The sequence below is a fragment of the Rhopalosiphum padi genome, chromosome 1, assembly GCF_020882245.1.
Source record: "Rhopalosiphum padi isolate XX-2018 chromosome 1, ASM2088224v1, whole genome shotgun sequence".
Lineage (NCBI taxonomy): Eukaryota > Metazoa > Arthropoda > Insecta > Hemiptera > Aphididae > Rhopalosiphum > Rhopalosiphum padi.
This window is the reverse complement of record NC_083597.1, coordinates 70,070,425-70,089,184: the sequence shown is the minus strand read 5'-3', so window position 1 is coordinate 70,089,184 and position 18,760 is coordinate 70,070,425. Positions and strand designations below refer to the sequence as shown.

Here is an 18,760-nt window from a genome sequence, read left to right as displayed (position 1 = left end):
TTCAATATATATTTTATATCTATTAAACAAACGGAAATGCTGTAAAAAAAACTATGGTTAAGTCATATTCTTACCACATTCTTTACAAAAAAAAACCAAATTTAATTTTTTTTTTTTTTATTTTAGAGTAATTATTAATGTTGAATTACAAAATTATATAAAAATGTATATTAACTTATAGTACTTAATGAAGACTTGATATTGAAGAACTTTGTAGTTTGAGAGGGTCTCAATTCCCACAAGCCTCGCCAAACACAAATTGCATGGCTATATATAATTAAAGCAATAATTTCTTTTATACCTTGTTAAAAAAAAAAGGTCGTTAACATACTAGTTTGGATAACCGTCCGAGTGTAAATGATATTTTTAGTTTTTTTTCTTTAAATAAGTACAAGCAAAAATATTAGGTGGGTCTTAGCCAATTTACTAAAAACATAATTTAAGAATGCTCACTGCAGGCATTCGTATTACCATTTATTTATAATTTTTAAAAACTGTCAACGCTTAAAAAGTATAATGTGTATGCAATTTATATGTTTGCAAATAGGTATTTAAAAATATGCAAATGAGCAGAGAACGTGGTTCAATACTTAATAATAAATCAAATATAAATCTTAATATCATATTAATTAAGTTAAAAATATCTCATAAAAATTGTATTTAATTTTGTGTATATTATCAAATAATTTTACTGCAGTTATTCTATAAAAACAATATTAGTAGTAAAATTATTTAGTTTTAAGATCAAGTAAATGAAAAATAATATTACTCAAACATTTGTATTTATAATTTATATAATACATGCAAATTACAATAATATAACTTGCAACTTAACATTATAATACGCTTATAACATTAAACAAGGAATATGAGCAGTCTGAGGAGATATCGTTTTGATATGCAGTTGATAAGGTATTCCATTTCTTAAAATTATTTGGATTAAATGGATCCTCGTTTAAAATATTGCTAATTATTAAACATTTGAACATAATTAATGTGTTTAATTAAGATAATACATAATATCTAACTTACGCCGTAGAAGTTTAGGCGTATAGCTGTACACGTAGATATACCTATAGTACATTAGATTTGAATAGTAACTATAGTTTACAAAATGCAAACATAATTATTCAAAATTTCTTAGTTTTTTCATATTTATTTAACTCAAATATTGTAATGTTAATTTAAACGATACTATGGTAAATTAAACTTAATTTCTAAGAGAAATGACGAGACACAATTTTATTATAGTAAAATAACAAAACACGATGAGAAATGAATATTTTGAATTTGCTACCTATCATATTACAACTAAATAATTGAAATTTAATCAATTAATATATTATATCACTTTATTTCATTTACTCTGTAGTAATACGTTTTATAAGAATAGTATGTATATTTTGAACCTTGTTTGTTGTATACAGTTAAAACTGCAGGTGTATACAAATTAAGAAGATTATACTTATACACTATATATACTGATACTAAACTATACTAAATACTGACTATACAATCAATTATTCAGAGAAGCATAGATAAAAGTAAGTAATTAATTTGATAACCAATAATTTACATTATCGTATCTCAGTAGCTATAATAGGTACTTATACAATACAATAATAAAAAATAATTGTAACAAACACAATTTGATGATTGAAATCCTTGGACCTTTACTTTCTATTTTTTATATGCATATTTGTATTGCTGATTTAGAAACTTAACACATCCGCACTTTTAAGGCTTGACGAAATAAAAAGCAGAATTAAGTCTATACTATTAGTTTAACGTATAGAAAGTCAAATAGATGCTAGATTTTATTAGAATAATTACTGATGTCCCATTGAGTGGGATTTATATATTTATAAATACAAAATAGTACATACATAATTAAACTTATATCCTAATTTTTAAGATAACCGTTATAAACTCAAGTTATTTTAAAAGCCATTTTTTATCGATAGCATAGTATTGGTAAAACTCGTTTATATTCTTACAGATTTTTCTATATTTGTCCAAGTTTACTAAGGTTCTGGATAGATGAACTAAATTCTAGTATGCTGATAATTTTATGGGGTTTTGATTTAAAGTAAATTTGAGAATATGCTGAATAGCATCTTCTCTGAATATTTAATTCATATCAATAATACTGATCATCATCAATTTCTTTTAACAATTATATATAAATACTTTTTATTTTATAATTATTTAAACATCACATATTGTAAATTGTAATACATCTATAATAATGCTATAAATAATATATATTATACTATAGACTGTATTTACGGTAAGACAATAATTGAACTTTACCTTTTAAAATATAACATACATAATATAGTCATATATAATGACGGAATAATAATTATTGAGTAATCAATAGTTGATCCTTATAATATATAATGTACGATATTATATTTAAAATGATGTTGCAATAATATCGAACGAGTTCAATGATATAAACAATATAAGAAGAATTTTTAATTACATTATACGCTAATTGAATGTTACTGTTATAATTAAAACACAAAGTTGATGATACGAATACAAAAAAAAACCATGAAAGATATATGTATTACATATATACTCATAATACTGTAACAGTAGGTAGCGTAAATTAAATGTTTATATCATCTGTTTTTGGTCAATATCCGATAAAATAAAATAGGTATTATAAGTAGAGTATACTCGAGTAGTCGAGTCTAAAGTTTAATCAACCACATACACGATATTCGGATAGTTATTGGTAGATAACATAATACAAATATGTAACTATAGGACACTGTTCAAAACATAATAAACAACATATACAAAAATTAAGTCATTAAAATTCACCAAATCTATATTTTAGTTGTATAGGTATATAAAAATATGCGAACCACCGAGAGAAAATACCACTATATATAAAATAGTCAGTACCAAAATCGAGTTAATACGCGATATTATTATACGTGGAAGTTCTATAGCATATATTAGTATAATATATACTAGTCTATAATACCTACATAATTAATAATTAAAGATTATATACTGAGCATATTCTTTAAATCTCGAACGGAATTCACGTACACACACTTACGAGCTGCAAGCTACAACAGACGCCAACTACGTGTATAAGATTTCTCGTCGAGGATAAAACATAGCGCGTTTTATAACGCAACATAATAACTTATAAATATAATTATTATAGCCATAAATTAGTGTATTTAAATCCTCATACAGAGGAAACGTGGTAAGTAGGTACGCGCGTGTATATGTACACAAGAGATATGCCTATTTTAATAATAATAGTTAATTCCGTTATATGATATATACGTGAGTATTTATTTATAACACGTATAGAGGAATGGGGCCGTAATAGGAGGAAAGAAAAAATAGGAAAACGTATACAGGAAGGACACACGCACAAACATGACGGAGGGTGAAAAACGACGTGTAATTTTATTATTATTATTTCCAATTTTTTTCCCCGTCGTCGTGTGTCCGCGACCGGTATGTGCGTGCGCGCGTCCGATTGGGGTGTAGAAACAAGATGGCGACGGCGGCAGATGCGGATTGAGTCGCGCGGGGATTAAACGCGCGCACCGTCCGCCGAAGGGTTGCTGACGCCCAACCCCTCCTCTTCATCCCTCCACAAAGCACACGACTCACCCCCTCGCACATCCGTCTCACACAAATACGCGACCCCCGCCACACATATACGTATACACGAACACAAGCACACACACTGAATTCCATTGTCACGTTTGGCAACACAACAGACAGAAATATGATGCGCCGGCGTCGACCCTTCCGTGCTTCACCAATACAATAATGCAGTTAGTGCATGTGTATATGAAATAAAATGATACACGCGTACCTATATGTATATTATTATAATATATATACAATATATACTTATTTAAAAATTACAACATTGCGAACCTATTATAAAATATTTAGTATGTAATATAATTACATGTAAAATGTGAAATAACTACTCGGACACCGATATTACACCTATACGTGGAAACAATACCAGCACCGGAATTTCTTCATCGACGTGGTTATTACTTCATTCGGAATAATTTAACACACATCACAAATAGGTATACATCGAATGGCCTAGGTGTTTATATATATTTCACGTTTTTTTATAGGTATATATAGATAATACGCACGTATAAGTATAATATCATTTATATACACGTTTGCCTATTTCTCAATACGGAGATGTGAGAAAAAAATACACCCTTAGATGACGACCCAGCTATAGGTATATTATATTATATTTTACAATATATTATAAAATACACTATGTCAATATGCATACTGTTACTAATTAGATTGATACTATTAATAAAATATATAATATCTTTATTTTAATCAACGCTACACTCGAAATGTTTTGTCAACATTTAAGGATATTAATTATCATGTACAATTTTACATGAACTTTAATGACGATAATTAAACAAAAAAAAAATCCACATTAAATTAAATTATTGTCAATCTCAATAATGTAGAAACAATATATTGTTTATTATTTAAACAAATAATAATATAGTAAATATATTTTTTTTTTTTTTTTTTTTTTTTAATTACGTGGAGGAGTTATCTGATATAATTTACTCTAATAACTGTCTAAGTTATAATATACTAAGGGATTTGTGTGTTTGAGACGTACTAGCTATGATGCAGACGTTAAGTATTTTGGAAGGCTTGAAAGAATTTATTTTGATTTTCCCCTTGGAGGACCATTTTGAAATATTATTAAGATGAATTTGGAGATTTTGGTATGCTATTGTGGAGTCGGAATATAATGAGCGTTTTCATCGTTTTTACCAATGTGTTTTAATTATTTATTTATTTCCAATTTATAGAAAAGTTTTTAATAACCTATATTTAAAACAATTTTTAATTCCTAAAATGAAGATTATGAACAAATATTATCTTTTATCACTGACACTTATATCCAAATTTTAGATTTGTAAATATAATTTATATATTATTAAGTATAAACCAAAGCACACGAAACTCAAATGTACAATAGTATTATAGTGAATATATATTATGAACTGTACTATCTACTATAGTGTGTTAATATAGGAATTACTGAAAATTAGCATAGTAAATCGTTGTATGCTTATACTGTTATACGACAACTATCCTTTTTATATTTTTAAAAATAATTTTATTATACCAGTTTTAACATCATTTTGTAGTTATTTTTAAATATTACTGGAATACAAAGGTTTCCAATAATTTATAATTTTAACAATCCAATTTACATTAATCTTATTATACACAAAAAGGAATTTAAAAGCATTTTCATTTTGTGACTTTTTTGTACCCTACCTATTTAATACTTCCATCAAACCAGTGGTTAATTTTTTTTTTATAACGTTTTCAAATAAAGTTAGGAATACCTATTATGCATACCTATTTGTATGTAAATAATAAGTAAAAACGATGTATTCATAGATTATATAATAATATATAAAATATAAATGTAGCCATTATGTTATTTTAACAAACTTATTTGATAAATTTAATTCGGAATAAATATATAGAATATATATAGATAATGAAAATAAATTAAAACTTGATTCACGGCCGCAGATACATTTGAATACTCCGCCTATATAAGATCTATGGCATCGCCATGGACACAGGTAACGTGCCGATAAAAAAAAAGATAGGCGTATGATACAACCAGTTCCTTTTTTGCCGCAGTTTACTACTTTTTTTTTCAATTAAAATATTATAATATTTAGTTACATAAAACAGTTTTTATTCAAAAAAATATTTAGATACCTACCTATATTACAAAATCATAAATAAAAACAATTCAAATTAAATTATAAGTCAATTAGAGCAGCGGTTCCAAAGTATGTTTCCTAATTATTATTAGAGTATTACATAAGCCAGATTAATTCAAATTTGCATAAAATTAGCAATGTTGAATGAGTATTGCCATTACCAAATTTAATCGTGTTTGCAGTACTTCATACAAAACAAAACAATATTTTAACTATTAAAATAATAATTATAATTATTATCGTTATAAATAATCGCATTTATATTTTATTCTAAGATGTAGATAATATAACATTGATTATAGGTAGGTCACCGTGACATACTATTATACCTAGACGTTGAACATAAGTCAATAATCGATAACTGAATAATAATAATCATCATATAAAATAATATGAAAATAACTGACAAAAATAATTAACACCAGGCAGCGAAATAGTACGGTGATTAAATGAAACGGTGGCAAAACGATATAAACCTAGTGTCCGGCGTATGACACACAGCAGTCGTATAACACATTTATATTTTATAAAAAAAATAAATATTATTTATTTACAGGTAATATATACACATAGAATTAATTGTTTCTATTTATGTTATCGAAAAAAAAAATTACTTAGTTAAAACATACAGACAATATTATTTATTTAATTATTTTCATCTAGTGACACTGTAGTTTTATAGAGCAGTAACAATACTTCAGTCTTTTAAATTATGAATAGTTTATTTAAGAAATCTAATTAAGGTATTACTTTAGAAGGTCATAAGCTGAAAAATCCAATTTTTTACTAAATAATGGTGAAAATTCATAAAAAACGACAGTAATACGCGCGGAAGTACAATATACGTAACAGAGGTTTTCGACAAAATCGATTTTCTATTTATCGCCTAATTCAGAAAGAATCAAAGAAATAACCATCAACTTAAAATTATCACCAAAAACTATGCACATTTTTATAAGTGTCTAGCATTAGTTTTTTAGTATTTTTTCAGATTATGTATTTTTTGGTCAAAAATTCAAAAAGATTAACATTTTAATTAACAAAGTTACCTAAACGTGGTTCTTTTAGCAATTTAAAAATATCGAAAAAAATAGATAGACATAATTGAATGTGTCAATTTGAAGTTAAAATTTTAACAAAATAAGATGTTAAAAATAATAATTTTAGTATAAGAAAATTTAACACATCCTTCATTATATAAAATGGCATAATATAGTATGCAAGGCGAGGTCACTTGAAAATTAATTTCCCTCAAAGCAAAATCCCTGATTTTAGATTCTTGCAGCTTCAATAAATGTATTGGTATTTCATTTTATCGTTCATACCTTATTTTTTAGTAAATAACAATTAATTAGTAATTAAAAAAAAATTTTGAACATATAGGGTGATTTCTGGTAAAAAAATTAGACCTTGCTGTACTTAAGCTGATTAAAAGTAAAAAAATCCTCTAACTCTTCTTAAGAATAGTGAAAACAATTTTATAATGATTCAAAAACAAATGTACTTTGTAACTCATTTTTTCAAAATACTTTAATTAACATTTAAGTTTGATTTTCATCCACATGTATCTAACTTACCCAGTGAATTCATCTTAGATCCCACGTCAATTAAAAAAACACTGGTGTCGAGATTGCTTGAATACTGACCTATGTTTTAAAAAAACTCCCCCCCCCCAAGTCTGAAGGTTTCTGCACTGGTAAGCCACACTGTTTATACAGTTAAGCTACCAAATATAAATATTGTATATAATAGTATTACAGATTGTAAATATACTTGGTTTAAGTAATAAAAAAAAAATTTGATTTTCAAAATATTTAGATACTTTTTGAACTATTAATAAATCTTAAAAAATGTTTTATTTATGTTTATAAACCATTTTATATTCAGTAAAATATCTTGACAATTTAGAACTATAGACGGTTCTTTTTAGACAACAACCTTGATTAATTAGTTGCAATTCAAAAATATTAAACATTCAATAATCTCCTAAAATATTATTTTCTATATTGAAATTTTATAATTATAAAGAATAATTTTAAACTATTTATACATTTAAAATTATCTATTATTTTTTTATCATAAAAATGTTTAGTCTTGGTCAAAATCTTGAACAATATTCTTAATAACTTATTTTTGTAGTGGCTTGAATATTTTAAAAGTATATCCGCATCTTTTTTTATAGGCTCAAAGGTGTAATTTAATCTATATTTTGGCAAAAAATAATAATTTTAGTTATTTTGTTATAGTTCAAAAAATATTATACATGGGACCCATTTACCCATTTTGTATATTGATATTAATAATTAACATGATCATATTTTTAAAATATTATTGCAATATAATTAATAAAAACATAAATAAAATATCTTTAGAAAAAATACAGGCTGATGGATCTTAGCTTTGAATTATTTATTGTATACAATGAATTTATCCATTTAATTCAAATGTAATGCATTCATTACAATGAACTATTCAATGACAAGGCATACTAGTCACCCATTATACAGCAAAATGAGTTTCCAATTTGTTTCCCTTAATTATGTTATTGTTGTATAAACAATTTTATTTCTAATATTTTGACTACAGCCTGCAAAATACAACCATGTGAAATTGTTTTTTTTTATATTAATTACACAATTACACATTGACACAATAACAAAAAATGAAAACAAATATAAAATAACAATTTTTTCTATTAAAATTGCCTATTTAAAACCCCTTAAAAATCAAGTTTATGAATTTTGATTGGTTTCCTTAACAAATTCAACAGTAATTAGTTACATCTACTATAAAATATATAAATTTTATATAAATGAACATTAGGTATACCTACATACAAATTTAATTTGTATAAATCATTTTAATAAAAATCTAATAATAACTTGTGTTGGTTAATACGCAAATTAGATTTTGCGTTTAAAATATGTAATTTTTATAACTAAAAATTATGTAGAAAGCACATTTATTAGTAAAAAAAAAGGTAAAACATTAAGCTTACTGACCATTTAGAATTTAAAGAAAGATTGTACTTATAAATAAATGTGATCTTTTTAATTATATTTAATATTTCAACTTTAAAATAAAGTAAATAAATGTTAACTAAGCATTAAGTCTACCACTAAGAAAATTTTTTTTCAACTTAATTCAGTATGGCTCACTGCAATTTTCTCAGAAGCTCCCCGTTTTGATAACGCCTGATTAAGTGGTACTTAATTACAAAATTCATATTTAAATATCAATTAAAAATTGTAATTAGTTAATAATTAAATGTTGAATACTTAGATTTGCTGTAATACATTAACCTACTCATGCATGAAAATACTATTTGAATTTGAAATTTTAACTTTACACAGAGTATATTATGGTATTTTAAAATTGAATATCTTAATATCAGCATAAAAATAAATTTGCAAATTAATGTGTAACTATTATATAAACATTATAACATATCAGTTCACCAATTGTATTGTATAAAAAAAATAATTGAAGTCTCAAATTTTATTAAAGGGCATACTGAATTCACAATTTGAATAGTAATTCTAATTTTTTTAACTTTCAGTTTTATGATTAGTTAAATTTACTATAGCATCATCAAATATCAAGCATTACACACAATAATGTTTAATGTTAAGAATTTGAAGTTTAAATCAATTTCTTTTTTATATCAATGTTCAAGATTTAATAATATTTAATTGATTATAAAATATTAATTTAAGCTAAAACAATGTAATATAACAAAATATTACTACTTATTATAAGTAGAGTAGTCACTAATTATACTTCCATCTGAAATTATTTTGTGATTCCAACCAAACTACTTTGAATGTAGTGCATAACATAGGCATGACTAGACTTCATCCACAGTGGCAGCCTATTTAATGACTGGCGCCACCTAAATGAATCAAAAAATGCCCCATTCCTCCCTTAAATTGGTATGGGGTTTTTTCTGAATAAAAGTTGTAAGCCACTAGATTTAAAACTTGGTTAACTGGCACCTTTCAAAAATTGCAGGGGCAGCACAGACACCCTAAGCTGCCACCATAGACACGCCTATACTGCATAATCTGTGTAATATTTATATAGTACTCCAATAAATGTAATATATACAAATGAGATGAATGGATATTTTTGATTATTATACAATTTAAAATGCTGGCATAAAGCTTTTATTTAAGTTAAATTACTTTATATAAGATCAGATTTAATATGCATTAACAAAAAAAAAAAAAAAAACATCTTTATGGTATAACTATTAAGATTTAATAAAAGATTTTGCTTTCAGAGTGCTTAAATTGTACTAACAGAATACACTAAATATGCTGTATAATTAAGTAGGTAGTTAAATAATTGTTACAAAATATATAAATTAAAAAAAAAAAAATGAATAAATCAACAGTAGTTAATAAAATTTATATTATTATATAATATATAGTTGAATAAAAGGGTGCTTAATATATCAATTGGTTATTATACAGATATCATTATCATCTTAGTTATAAAAATAGGTATTTATCATTGATGATGACCACGCCTAATATATTTAATAAAACTATAACTTACCTTGCTTTTTTCACCATTTGACTATGCAATCCATTGTAAGGTTCCACAGCTAGGGTTTGATCTTGAAGCGGCATACCTGTAATTATTTAAAAGAAAGTTTTACCAAATTTGTTTTTTACTCATTCAAAATACTAACCGTTGAGCTGTGTCAGAGCATATTCGGCAGTGGACGGTTCCATAAAGTCAACCGTTGCACATGCTCCACCAGACTTAAACATTATAGTACCACAAGGCAAATTCTTACTGTTAATAATCTGTCTAAGAGAAGGCTCGTCTAGGCCACGAATATTTCGAATAAACAGCAATTTACTCATGATGGATGAAATGTTGTAAACTAAGTTTAGTGTAAAAAATTTAGGAAAGGAATTTAGGACGGAAAAACAAAAAGGATGAAAGAAAAATTAAACAAAAAAAAAAAAACACCGAATAAAACAATTTTTTAGGAAAAATGAGATTAATGGAAATAATTTTTACAAGGATATCGAAACCGCTGATAAGAAAACGCAACGTTTTTCAAATATAACCTCAAATACTAATACTTTTTAGGAGCTGGTGTTAAGACGAGTTGTACATAATCACTGAAATTTAAGTATAATACGCGATAACATACGTCATGTTCGACGAGGATAACGCTACAGAATTTATTTTGTGATAACGAGAATATAATTGAGTTCAGTCTTCAGTGTTCATTTGATTGATAACACTGAAGAAAATTTTAAATTTTGTTGAAATTTCTAATTTTTTATTTAAACGGCTATTGTTGGGCATGTTAATATTCGTTCAGTTTTCAGGTTTATGAATCCTCATTATGGAGACGTATTACGTGTGCAATGGAAATCTAGTTAAACGAGACACTGAAATTGGTAAATAAATAAATTATATATTCTAATTTATAAACCAAAATAGTTAGTACATTTTTTTAATTTTCAGATTCTAAAGATATATTTGTCATTGAAGAACCATTTGAAACATATGACAATAATATTATTCAAGATGAACCGCCACAACTTGAAGCTGATATTCTTGAAGAATCTCGTAATTTTATTAAATTATTATTACCATTTAGAATATTATATTCTATAATCAATGTTATTACCTAATCAACATTGCATATGATATTTTAGTGTGTTTAATTAATTTGAGTTTCTAAAAAACATTGTTAAAAATTGAAAAATAAAATAATATTAATGTTTGGGTTGCATGGGTTATGAAATAATACAGATATAATTCATTAACAAAAAATTAACAATTCAATTGTAGCCTTCAACAAATTGTAATGTAATAACAAGGTTGATGCTAATTAGTATTATTTAGCATAGACAAATGATTTTTAATGACATCCTTTGATGTCTCGTAAGGGAAAATCAGAAAGTCAGGAAAAAATGTTTCCAACCACAGTGATATGGTTATCCCTTGAGATGAAAAACAGAAGTGGTGAATATAATTATTATCATTAAATTGAAACATATTCTAGATGTAATAAAATAAAAATTTTAAGTTTTTCTTTGATTTTGGTTAATTTATTGTACTTTAAAATATTTGGTCTTTGAAGAGTATTTTACTCTTCATAGTAAATTAAATACTTTTGTTACAGAACAAGAAATTAATACAGTATATCAAGCATGTACAAAAAAAAAATTATAATAATCAGTATTGCATTTATTTTTTTACTTGCACATGACATCCTGAAATTTTAATAGGTGGATGAATCCACATAACCTTTATATGTGCCTAATCTGTGGTGCCAAGTGAATTGCATTTTTTCATTAATTTAAAATTTAGTTGGCTTAATTAATTAAAATATATTAAAATATTGTTATTAACTCCTAAATTATTATAATATAATTATGTTATACATATTCTAAGCTACTAAAAATTTGTAGTTTTTGTTTCAATTTAAGAAATTGGGTTAGAAATATAAAAAATAACTATTTGTTTTTATAAAGGAAAAAGAAATTGTCGAGAATGGAGTCAATATGAAACAAAGATTCTTTTGGATATGTTTAGACGAAATGTTACTCAAGTAGGACCGATGAAAAAATTTAAAAGTAAACGAGAAATGTTCAAATGTATAGCACAAACAATATCTACTAAATTAAACATCACCAGAAGTGCTCATCAATGTGAAAATAGGTATATTTTATTATTTTCTTTATTTTTTTAACTGTAAAGTTGTTTTGTGTTTTGTGAGATGAACTGGATTGGTTTTAGATATAAAACGGTAGTAAATCAACGAAAAGTTGGATGTTCAATATTACAAAAGTCTGTGTCAAATGTCGAAAAGAAATTAAATGAAGAAGAAAGATCTCAAAATGATGTATCAGCTTCAGTGTCAGCAGATCATGATTATAATGGACAAAACTCTGGAACTAATGGTTACATACTACATTCGAGAATTATATCTTTTGTTTTTACTAGTCATGATTGTCAACTTTCAAGAAATATAAATCTTCTGACTGTAAATGTTTATAAAAATCATTAAGTTAATTATTGATTTTAGGTCAATGCACTATGAAATCTTTGAATGAATGGGGTGTTGATGATACTAAGCTTCTAATGGAATTGTACAGAAAGAACATTTCTAAAGTTGGACTGGAAAGAACATTCAGGACTAAATTAAAAATGTTTGAGTATATAGCAGATACCATTAATAATATACTAAATATCACAAGAACTGCTGAGCAATGTCTAAATAGGTATATCTTATGCAATTTTTATCATTTAAGTTAAAAATAATAGTGCTTTAAATTAAACTAAATTAAAATATATGTTTAAGATATAAAACCATATTTAGAAGAAAAAAATGTAAACAGAATAGATTAAACAATGATATGTCCATAAACAATATAGTTATAGAAGATAATTTAAATAACAGTGATAATTCAAACTGTGATACACATTTTGTTGATGGTAAGTTAATCACTAGTATTATGTAAATTACGTTTCTACTAATTTATATTTTATCCACAGATTTGTATGAATCTGAATTTAACACTCACATTTATGATGGAAAAACATTAAGAAAGGTTGTTAAGCAGCCAAAGATAGTTCCTAAACTATTATCCAAAGAGCCTGATACTAGTCAGGATACAGTGTTGACAAGGACTCTGAGGGAGATTGCCAACCAAAAAGAAAGGACGCTATTAAAAATTGCAGCAAACCAAGAGCGTGCAGAAGAACGAAGGCATCAAGAAACTTTGACACTTATCCGACAACTTGGTTATATTTTATTATCTAATTTCTAGAAAAAAAATCTTTAAACAATTGAATATTATAGAAATTGTATACAAGATAAATTCGGTATAAATCTATAAATTAATATTCAAATTTAAAAATAAAAACATTCCTAATTATAATATGTTGGTTTTTACAATATTTTAATTTTTAATATTAAAAGAATTAGGTATTAGAATTTTATTTTACAATGTCTTACATACTCATTACTCTTTTGAAAATTAAAATATTGTTGAAAACTTACTTTTAAAGTTGATAATATGTCAATTCAATATTAAAGCACTCACAACATAAAATTGATTCTATTGAGTGTATATTTACTTTGTTGTGTGTTTGTAGTAAAGATATTAAGCCAGGTGACATCCTCTTAAAATCCGTCATTATGTTAACATTCTACTACACAGCATACATTCTTTAGAAATTATTATCATTTATAAAAGGGAAAATATTTATACTTGAAAAATGAGTTAAGTGTACTAGTTGAACTACAAAGATTTTTTTTCTGACAATCTTTATTATAGCGTATATCATAAATATCTGACAATTTCACTTATAAATTATACTAAAATTAAAACATGATCTTTATGGTATACTCTGTATAAATAACTTTGACTAAAATATTATTTATTGACCATAATAAATAATGTGTGATATTTATTATAATTTAGGTGAAACTATTGTTCAATACATTGGAAATCAACAAGGTGTTACATCTGAACAGCATTATTAAATGATATTTTCCAAAAAAAATTGTGACTTACACATGTTTTAAGTTTCACTTATAAAAACAGTACACAATTTAAAGATATTTTGTATATTGGCACAAGTATTTTATTCTTCAACAAATTATTAAAAATCTAATGTTTTGATACTAACTAAAAATCAAATAATATAAACCAAATTTATTTTAACAAATATTACTTTAAATGAAGATAATGAAAAATAATATCAACCATTAATTAATGTGTCCTGCCTTTATAATATGTATTTACTATTATTTTTATTTTTTAGAAGAGTTATATTTTTGTAAATTTAAGATTATTAAAAATTAAATTGTTAATTGTTAAGATGTGACATTTATGTCATCTCATGTTCTCATTGGTTCTAATTGAACAAACGTTTGATTTTATTTTTATATATTTATAAATTAAAAATATATTTTGTTTTCCTAATTTGTCTTATTTGTCATCCATACTAGTTTTTATTATATTCTTAGATCAACATTTTATATATTTTTAACAATGTATAAACATTTGTCATAAAAAAAAAAATTACAAAGTTTATAGTTACTAAAACATAAAAACTTGTGATAAAAAAAAATTACATTTTTAGTTACTTGTATTTTTTTTTTAGGTATAAAAATAACACTGATCAGTCATAGGTATATAAATACAAAATCAACTTTTAATTGTTTACTTGTAGATAATACAAGTATACAACATGCAATATACTATTATTTCGTTTTATTTTATAGCTTTAAATGATTTAATTGCATATTTACATGGAAAATTAACTTAAAATTATAATCGTTTAATAACTATATCCACATTAGCGGCGGGTCCGTATTTAAGGGGGAGGCCGGGCACCGCTGTAGCCCGGTGTAATATTATATCAATAAATATTTTTTTTTGAAAAGAATTTGTACTATGATACAGGCGATACATCCATAATTTGATGGCGTCATGAAGACTAGAATAAGGAGACTCCGCTTCTGATAATGTCTCGAAATGAATCGCCCGATTTAAAGGCTATAGGTGGCGCTGCTTAAGCTAGGGTTGCTACTTTAACCCGCGTAGTATAAGGATAATTCATGTATTTGCATTTTTTGTAAAATATATGCATTATTTCGAACCATGACTCATGATACATTTTATAGCTCGTAAAATTACGCATTCATACATGTGCATACGTGTATATATATATCAACAATGAAAGAAGAAACACTGATTGCATTATAATCACAAGAGAATAATTAAATTTATATAAGATATTATTGAAGATTTTACCAATCAGCAAACTAGAAGACAATTTTTATAACCATTGTACCAATGTCCAATTGTATTCATTTTTGTAGATTTTTTTTTTTGCAATGTATAATATTATATGTTGTTAAAATGTTAAATCTAGATTTTAATAATAATAATTAAAGCATGACAAATTGACAAATTAAAGCGAAATAAAGAATTTTTTATTTTTGTAAAAATATATAACTTTATTTTAAATATTACAATATATAATAAGAATTATAACTAAATATGTAAAGAGTACGCTATACCCGCTATGAATCTAGGTAGAAATGTCCGAAACCAATAATGTCCACGGTAAAATTGTCCAAAACCAAAAATGTCCATGGTAAAATTGTCCAAAATAAACTAAGTAAAAGACCTCGTTAAAAATACTTACAACATTGATTATAATAATATTTAAAAAAAAAAATAAACAATTATTTCATAATTGCGGTAGTCAGATATGAAAAGTGTATTTATACAACATTGATTATAATATTTAAAAAATTATTAATAATTCTTTCATTTGAATATAAAATATAAATAAAAAAATTGATTATAAAAATGTCCAAATAATAGTTAATAATTAATAATTCTTTCGTTAATGAATATAAAAATAAATAAAAAAATTGATTATAAAAATGTCCAAAAAAAACCCCAGATTATTGCCTAATTAAAATTTATGAATGTCAACGATATACATTTTAAAAAGTTTTCTATACTTCTTTCTTTATTATTCTACTCTTCGCAAATTTTTTGCAAATTTTTTTTGCATATTAATATACATTTTTCTTTTTTTTGCCGGAGGTTGTCCATATCTCTTTGCCCAATTTTAACTAAATTTTACCATGGACATTCTTGGTTTTGGTCATTTTCACCTAGGACATTCTTGCTTTCGGACATTTTCACCTCAGACATTCTTGATTTCGGACATTTTTACCGTGGACATTTTTTCCTCGGACATTTTTGTATAATACCACCCGCTATGATATCTCTGTCTTACTAACGTATATCATAAAAAATGTTCGTTCAGCAAAACACATTTTGTGATGTTAGCTGTTACCATTGATTATAAATACTACTAGTATTTATAATCAATTCTGTTACTAATGTTCCACTGACGAGGGAAACCTACTATATATAAGGGCCAATTATGGCGGCCCTGGATAGGACTCCGACAGACATGATTTACCAGAGTTAGTACGAGCACCTTCTGCCTTCATGCCAGCCTATATCATAATCTTGTAATTTGGATTTAGTTTATTTTTTCTCTTGTCAGACACTTAGAAATATTTATCAATAAAAAACACTAAAATATTTTCAATAAAAACTGAAAATGTTTTGTCATTTTTATTTCTTCACCACGACTACATCACAACTTATCAACACTTAGTTGACTGGCTTACTACATGTTATATTTAATCCCAGGAGCCAGGAGTGTATAAATCCAGGAAATATTTATTAAGTCTGCTTATTATGTCTTATCATATGTAAATTGTAAAAGTTCTATAAAATTAAAAATTCCTCAGCCCCGCTATAGTAGGTGCTTTCACTAGGCACTCCCATTCCTAATTTCGGATTCGAACCAAAGGCTTTCGTTTGTGCTACGTTTGTACGACTGCACCCCCACCTCAGAATTTTCGAATTTAAATTATGTCATTCGTTTGTGCTGATTTGTGCTTAAATTAACTATAAGGTAGAGATCATTAGTGGGGCCATAATGCAACCCCAACTCATATTTTATAAATAATAATTACTGCCTTCTTTCGATTTTATTTAAAACTAGGTACACATTCATAGAATATGTTAAAAGCAATAAAAGCATATCTACATACAAATATTATTTAAGTTGTTTTTTTTTCAATATAAAATTTCCGTATGATTAAGAATATAGTTTAAAATACAACTCGTTTTACTAGTACCCCCTAAGTAAGTACCCCCTTATAGTACCTAAGATTGCTGCACAAACGATGAAACTCAAGTACAATCCAGCACAAACGAAAGTCCTTGGTTTGAATCGGAAATTCCGAAGTGGGGGTACCAGGTAAATGCATCCAATATTATAGTACATAGCAGTGGCGTAGCCAGGATTTTTTTTGGGGGAGGGCTGTTCAATTTTCGTAAAGTACAATTTAAGATTTTTGTAGACCATTAAAAATTAAAATAATTTTTAAATTTTCTTGATATTTCGGGGGGGAAGGGGAAGGTTGCAGTCACTGGTTCATAGAAAGTTGACAACTGATATACATTAATAATTTACATTGAACATAAATAAGTAATTATTCCCAATACCGGCAATACCTCATTATCTTCTATCGATGTGAAATATGAAAGTGAGTGTGATGTATAACTTATGCTCTATAATGATTTATAAGTAATAATAAACAAAACAATCCCTAATACGTAAATGTAAAGTTGGGGGGGGAAGAGCCCCCCACGACTTTGTAAGCAATTCATAATTGTAGCACCCCCAAGATTTGAACTCTAGTTGCGTCACTACTCACTGACAATCTGCGATAAAACCGATAAAATACATTGTAAAAAACTGCGACAATTTACTTTATATATATAATATATAATATATATAGATAGTAGATACTATCTACATACCGATACGATAACATATATAGGTATATATAAATATATGCATCATATATACCTATAGGCTATAACCTATGTGTTTTATGTAAATATATCATTCATGTTATGTTGGAGACAAATTTGTAAGGAAAATCCAAATTTATTTTTAAGTTTTAACGCAATCTACTAAATATCGGCTCTTTTACAAGTACAATATTATCACAAGTTAGGTTAGTACGCGTGCTGTGTCGTGTAATATTGTATTTAAAATGAAACTTACAAAAATGTTTAGCCAAAACGCCAAACGGCAAACAATTATTGGTGCTAACTGCTAAACAATTTTAAATTTAAATTTAAATATAATTCCAAAATAAGCGGTTATTCAACATGGATTTGCTCAAAGAAAACATGCAGTACCAAATTGGTCTTAAACAACGAGAATATTACTCAACAAGCAAAATCATTTTTTGTACATAATCTATATTCTATAGCCAGGTATATCATATATCTAAATATCTAATTAAATTATTAACGTATATGTGTTATCGTATTGGTTATTATGTACATAGTATCTATATA

At 25.8% G+C, this 18,760-nt stretch overlaps 2 protein-coding genes across 4 annotated transcripts in view; one reads left to right on the top strand and one right to left on the bottom strand.

The window, feature by feature from the left end:
- The window catches only part of LOC132932134 (insulin-like growth factor 2 mRNA-binding protein 2), a 48,785-nt gene extending 37,992 nt beyond the window's left edge, over positions 1-10,793 (bottom strand). Inside the window, exons 1-2 of one of the 3 annotated variants that reach the window (XM_060998365.1) lie at positions 10,498-10,793; positions 10,362-10,437 (exon numbers count right to left, since the gene is read on the bottom strand). In XM_060998365.1, coding sequence (XP_060854348.1) covers positions 10,362-10,437; positions 10,498-10,675 — 254 coding nt within the window. In that variant the 5' untranslated portion in view covers positions 10,676-10,793. The remainder of the gene's footprint in view (positions 1-10,361; positions 10,438-10,497) is intronic. The other 2 variants (XM_060998364.1, XM_060998366.1) reach the window with 2 other exon arrangements.
- Positions 10,794-10,984: 191 nt separating this feature from the next.
- Positions 10,985-14,767, top strand: LOC132932136 (uncharacterized). Its single transcript, XM_060998372.1, has 8 exons — positions 10,985-11,224; positions 11,292-11,396; positions 12,308-12,494; positions 12,573-12,736; positions 12,862-13,057; positions 13,138-13,271; positions 13,332-13,580; positions 14,264-14,767. The coding sequence occupies exons 1-8, from the start codon at positions 11,170-11,172 to the stop codon at positions 14,323-14,325; spliced, it is 1,152 nt and encodes a 383-aa protein (XP_060854355.1). The 5' UTR covers positions 10,985-11,169; the 3' UTR covers positions 14,326-14,767.
- Positions 14,768-18,760: the final 3,993 nt, after the last annotated feature.

Bases quoted from the DNA above. Each gene is read 5' to 3' on its own strand.
- LOC132932136 (XM_060998372.1), top strand. From the start codon at position 11,170: ATGGAGACGTATTACGTGTGCAATGGAAATCTAGTTAAACGAGACACT. The intron at 11,225-11,291 runs GTAAATAAATAA...TTTAATTTTCAG, and splicing joins TAAACGAGACACTGAAATTG to ATTCTAAAGATATATTTGTC. The intron at 13,058-13,137 runs GTATATCTTATG...TATATGTTTAAG, and splicing joins GCTGAGCAATGTCTAAATAG to ATATAAAACCATATTTAGAA.